We start from the raw sequence: 5899 nt of genomic DNA on the forward strand, positions 1-5899 counted from the left end.
AATAATAATAATAATAATAATAATAATAATAATAATAATAATAATAAAAGAGAAAAAAGGGGAAAAATGTAGAGAAACATAAAATAAAAAATAAGAACCATGCAACACACAAAACTTCGAGTTGACAACACAAATGACGAGTCAGAAATAAATTTACAACATATTCTTTCAGTTATTGAGGATTATAGGAAGCTTTACTATGGGAAAAGTATACTGATGGACCACTATACTTCCAATCCTCTTCCTGAATCCGTCGGGAATAATTGCGAATAGTACTCCAGAAATCATTCTCTGAATTAATCGCCGTTGACGCAACGTTTTCGTGCTTCTCACGTTGCCGGAAATCCATATCCTAAAAATCAGTTTTTATACTACTATAGATACTAGATTTGGCAAAAAGAAATATCTATGTATATAAGACCAAAAAGAAAAGAAAAAAAAAACATAACAACAACGACGAGAAAATTATTATCGTTTACAGCTTTTTTTCCTTTTTACCTAGGAAAGCAAAAAAAAAAAAAACACCCCTTTTACCTCATTTCATCCACGAGAGACCTACAACTACTATCCTTCCTATTCAATAATAAACTAAAATAAAATATCCTACTCTGGAAAATAAAATAAAATAAAACATACCCATCGTATACCGATTTCCTAATAAGTGTACTCTTTACCAGTGTAACCCGCCCAGCACTCCCATTCTTTCAAACCACAATCGCGATTCAAACCATTGTTACCCCAACCAAACGCAAATGCACCACCAGGGTACCGGCGATGACGAATACGAGCAAACGGATTATCAGGTCCCTTATATGTGACATAATGATGCGAGTGTTGAAGTTTTTGATACATGATCCAAATAACTGCGAGAAGTCCAACGCCAGCAATACGTGCCGATGAACGAAGTCCAGGCATATATGTGGGATTAAAAAGCGGATCATCCGGCATTGGAAGCCGCCCGGTTCTGCAGGACGCCATTATAAGCTGTAATACCTATTATTAGGAGATCAACATAGAAAACGAAATGAAAGTGAAAAAAAAAAATCAAAAGAGAGGAACATCATCACATCTAAATTTAGCCACCTTAAAAAAAAAAGAAAACACACACATATCCACACACAAGAAAAGCAAACGTCAGACTTTCCTGTCGCAGAGAATACCTAGTGCGAACAAAAGAAAAAAAAAGACCTTACAATTTGATCTTATTAAAACGTTTTTTTCATGTTTATGTTTCCCTCATTGATGTCATCAACCACAGGATCCATATTATCCCATACTTCATCGCCAAGTGTGGCGGTTTTACTCGGTTGTTTGGAGTTTGCAATACCACTAAAGGCTGCAGTGTTATCGGCAAGTGGTAATTGTTTATCAAAGAGAATACTAGTGGCCTTCTGTTTCGTATACATAGATAACAGAAGTTTCCCGGTTGGAACGTGGTAGATCCTTGCTTTTCGATCTAAACCAGCAACACCAAGTATTTGATGACCTGCTGGATGCTTCGCCATGCTGCGCACACTCCCCACACCGCCACGTAACTTGGCTCTTGAAGCAAATCCACGTCTTGTGTCGTACAAATGAATGTCTCCACTTGCCTCACCAATCAGAAATTTATTACAATTCCACTGCATTAGAGTAGTTGGTCTGCGCTCAATTTCACGACTAATTTGAAACTCTTGTACTGGTCTTTCGCTACTTCGGCGGTCATAGAAACGAACTTGGTGATATGCTGTGCTGGTACAGAATACAAAGGGATTTATAATGCATGCCCCAGTTAAATAAATAGGATAGGGAACATCCAAAACATGATCCCTTACATTTTTGGCTCGAAAAACAGGATTTGAGACATCCTCAGCAGCAAGGTCGTACACACAAAGATCATTTTCCTTCCCACCCATTGCAACCATACCAAATTTCCGATGAATATGAAATGCCTCAACAGGACCATTGCATTCAAAGGTATTTTCTTGATTTAATTCTGAGTCAGCAATCAAAAGTTTTCCATCAATGGATGCCATAATAAATTTTTCTCGCACAAAAGAAAGGCTATTGGGCAAAGCTGCGGAAACTCCTAAATTTTTTGATGTGCATAAATTACGTTCCCCAATATCTAGAATAGATACAACTCCGTCCTTCATAGAAATAGCAACCTTGGTTGTTGCACTATCCACCCAACACATACCAGCTATTCCTCTCTTCCTGTTCTGCTCTCCATAGGAAAACGTCAGCGTGGTACCTGTGCTCTTTGAGATATCCCAAACCTTTACCAGACCAGTGTCGTCACCAGTTATACAAGCCATGTTTACAGAAGAATGCTACCATCAAAAAGAAGAAAAAAAAATTTTCAGAAGTCTATAAGTAATATAAATAAGGGATTATAATTTTATAATAAACAATAATATATATATATATATATATATATATATGAGAGGAAGATTTCAAATCTTTAACGCAACAAATCAAAATATTTCTCAATATCCTTCTCCGTAAGATCGACTAGTACAGTTGCTTCCAAGTGAAGCTTTTGACGTTTCAAAACATCTATGAGTTTATTCTGTTTGCGCAAACAATTTACCAAATCATTTTTTTCAGCAGAGAGTTTATCAATAATAGATTGAAGCTCAATAACAGTATCTTCTGAAGACATTTTTGCCTTACTATTCATTTGGTCTAAACTAGACTTTAACAAGTTTACTTCTCGAAGAGCAGACTCGAGTCTTCGTTCGGTAACTTCACTATTACTGGATTGGAGTTGCCTTTGAAGCAAAATAATTTCTTTTTTTTGTCTTGTGACCGTAGACTCTGCGACAGATAACTTCTGTTCCATGGCTTTCCTATTGCAGACTTCAATATCCATTCGCTTCTGTAATGCAATTAACTGCTTCCGCAGCAATTCCGATTCCTCCCGATGTTTTCTGCGTTCAGATAACAACTCCCGCACATCATGGTTAACCTCAGAGGGTAATTTTTTTTTTCTGGAGTCAACTTTTGAAGACACATCACTCTCAGGTAAGATGGATAATCCTCGTTTATCACTGCAAGAGTAACTTAAAGAATTACCTTCAAAATTCTGCAGCTGTGAGATAGAATCTTCAACAAACTGACTACCACGACTCAACTGCAGTTCGCTTCTTTCATCTATTGCCTTCTCAGAATCCTCCTCATTGAAAGAATTCATAGTGTGTCTTTTGTTGTTGTTGTTGTGGTTAAGATAATGAGAAAAAAAAAAAAAAAAACGAAAAACCAATGGCGAAAAGGCAATAAAGTTACTTTTCAGGAGGAAAAACACTCCCACAAAGGAAAAAAAAAAAAAAAAAACAACACCATGCAGGTTATCAAAAGAAAATCATTCTTTTTTTTTTTAGCAGCCGCCCCCGCCAGGATGGACGAGACGCGAGAAAAAAAAAATCCCACGAGCCCCGAGACACCAGGGCCGCAGCACCAGGGCGACCAAAACCAGTAATCGCCCGCGACCGGCCGCCCGGGGCGCCCTAAGGATCAAAAGGAGGCGGACGCGGCCCGACCCCGGCGGGGCCAAAGGAAACACCGAGGCCCAGGGCCCCCGGGGTTCCATGGGGAAAGGCGTCGCCCTGACCGGGCGCGGGGGGAGGTTCCGACGGCGGGGGGCGGTCCCTCCGTTATTTTTTTTTTTTGTCCGTTTTTCTTGGGGTGTCGGTTCATTTTTTCCCCTCGCAACCGGCGGCCGTTTGGGTTGGCGCGGGGTCGCGCGGAAAAAAAAAAAAATGATAAAAAAAAAAAACGTGCGGTTTTTTTATATTTTTTGCAGAAGTTTTTTTTTCCGTGAGGAGATGCTTTCTTGACTCCTCCCTGTTTATTCGGGCTTTCTTTCCATCACGCGGTGGGGCATTCTGTGGATGAGAAAAAAAGAAATAAATAAACACATGACGAGATAATCTTATCTTTGTGCCATTGCCCTCCTGCAATGGGAGGAACAAACAAATTGGTGTGTCTGTGTGTGACCTGTCATCTGGGTGGGGTTTCCTTTTTTCCTAGTGTAGACTGAGAGTAATTATGGAATACTCTCAGTGCTGTTCAAGTGTCCACAACAATGTGGGCACGATGGTTGGTTACGGAAGAGAAAAAAACAACCACAACCACAACTCTTCTTTATATTTGGATACACTTGTTGAAGAAAAAGATGGACACCAATTACTTGACGTTTTGTTCTTCTGTGTTTACGTTTATCAATACTAGGGTTTGTGTACACCTCAATGTTAAACAAATACCACGCATGGAACACTTAAGTGCAGAATTCATTTCCATGACGAATGTTTGTTTACCTTTTGTTACTCTCTTGTAGTGTACATCCCCTTCTCCTGTGGTTACAAATTACTCATGACCAGTAAATATACAGCCTGACATGGTTTAAACCACAATGGTTTATTTTCTGCACATGAGAGAATGTGCGAAACCACAATCATGATGTTGGAATTAACGGTGTAATGAATGAACTTGTAATGATATCCACTATTGTTTATAGATGTGTGTGTGTTTGCTTTGAATTCTATAAAGTGTTAGTGTCTTGATTTGAGAACCTTGTACTACATTCATCTGCTGTGTACGATAAGGGTCAATGGAGGATCCTGCTTATTTTTTATTGTTGCCTTATTCATAGTTGCTATTAAGCTGTTAGGGAGTGAGAGAGAGAGAGAGAGAGTTATTTTCTGTTCATTTTTTTCTTGCTATTACTAGTGTTTTTCATCTGTATTTACAGTGTAGTTCACTTGTTGTGTGCTTTCTTTTCCTTCTTTTCCTTTCTCCAGAGAATAGCCTCAAGCAATCCACCACTGACAAGTAATCAAGCAAACCAAACAGCATGATGAGGCGGATGAACAGAGAAGGAGTACAATCGATAGAACTGCAGGTTTGTAAAGAGCAAGAAGAGTGCTGCGTGCGTAACGACACACACAACGTGATGCCCTCCGAGCATTATGCGTGAATAATTGAACACTGCATCGATGGAAGAATGAGAAGAATACAACATCATCACTGTTCCATCAAAGGCTGTCGTTGCAACAGGTGCTGCGTGTCCTTGTGGTGTTATGGCTACTAGTGCCTATACCAAACCCATTTCTCTCCTATGCTTCAGCTGCTGGCACAAATGGTATTTTGACAACCATTACCGGTTGCTTTCCTAATATGGTGGTCTATGACAGTCAAACAACACAACACTGCGAAGTGGACAATACCAATGTTCTAAGTACCTTGACTCTTAAGGTTGGGTATTACACTCCTGAAGGAAGACTCATTTCTGGATGGCCAGCTTCTCTTGTGGAGGGAACAAATCTCATTAGATTTGTGCCAAACAGTGGAGCTACTTCAGGGGATATGAGTCTTGTTATTCTAGACGCTAGTCAAATGGGGTTCCCTATTCCAGTGACGAACAACTTCACCATGAACTTTGTGAGATATGGAGCAACAACAGCATCATTTACTTCTAACAGTGCCTATTATGGGTTGAAGAGAATGGTGCGGACAAACTTCCCAAATATCAATCCCATTCAGAACTACCTGCTAGTTCCTCCTCAGTCAGACTGTGATGTCATGGCAAAAAAATGTAGTGCTGCTACTGGATGCTACAATTTGGCGATTTCTGCATCCTTTCCTATTCCTGGGAACTATTCACTCTGCTTAACCGCGAGTGGATGGCGAGGCTACTACTTGCCGTGGGGTGGAAATCCCCTCGAAGTGAAGGTGCTGGTGCCAAGCGAACTGTATGTGAACACTCTCGGGAAAAACACGCTGTTGCTCCAGGACGCAGTGACAGGTGCAAATGTGACTGACATGAACAGTGTGTTCCTGGTGAAGTGCCCATACGGTGCATGTCCACACGTGACACTAAACAGTGGTGATCAGGCAGTGAGTGTTGATGTGTGTACTG

The 5899-nt window shown here is 40.2% G+C and overlaps 4 protein-coding genes across 4 annotated transcripts; 1 reads left to right on the forward strand and 3 right to left on the reverse strand.

Annotated features, from left to right (window-relative positions):
* Positions 1–654: 654 nt before the first annotated feature.
* TM35_000312410 (uncharacterized protein) lies at positions 655–978 on the reverse strand (the record flags this gene model as incomplete). Its single annotated transcript, XM_029028722.1, has 1 exon — positions 655–978. The coding sequence occupies one exon, from the start codon at positions 976–978 to the stop codon at positions 655–657; it is 324 nt and encodes a 107-aa protein (XP_028880121.1).
* A 227-nt stretch (positions 979–1205) lies between these two features.
* TM35_000312420 (uncharacterized protein) lies at positions 1206–2297 on the reverse strand (the record flags this gene model as incomplete). The annotated part of the gene is made up of 1 exon (XM_029028723.1): positions 1206–2297. One exon carries the CDS (start codon positions 2295–2297, stop codon positions 1206–1208), a length of 1092 nt encoding a protein of 363 aa, XP_028880122.1.
* Positions 2298–2443: 146 nt separating this feature from the next.
* Positions 2444–3175, reverse strand: TM35_000312430 (uncharacterized protein; the record flags this gene model as incomplete). Its single annotated transcript, XM_029028724.1, has 1 exon — positions 2444–3175. One exon carries the CDS (start codon positions 3173–3175, stop codon positions 2444–2446), a length of 732 nt encoding a protein of 243 aa, XP_028880123.1.
* A 1982-nt stretch (positions 3176–5157) lies between these two features.
* On the forward strand, positions 5158–5898 carry TM35_000312440 (uncharacterized protein; the record flags this gene model as incomplete). The annotated part of the gene is made up of 1 exon (XM_029028725.1): positions 5158–5898. A coding segment is annotated over one exon (741 nt), but the record flags the coding sequence as incomplete, so codon positions are not given.
* Position 5899: the final 1 nt, after the last annotated feature.

The sequence above is a fragment of the Trypanosoma theileri genome (genome assembly GCF_002087225.1).
Source record: "Trypanosoma theileri isolate Edinburgh chromosome Unknown TM35_Tth_31_V1, whole genome shotgun sequence".
Taxonomy (NCBI): Eukaryota; Euglenozoa; class Kinetoplastea; order Trypanosomatida; family Trypanosomatidae; genus Trypanosoma; species Trypanosoma theileri.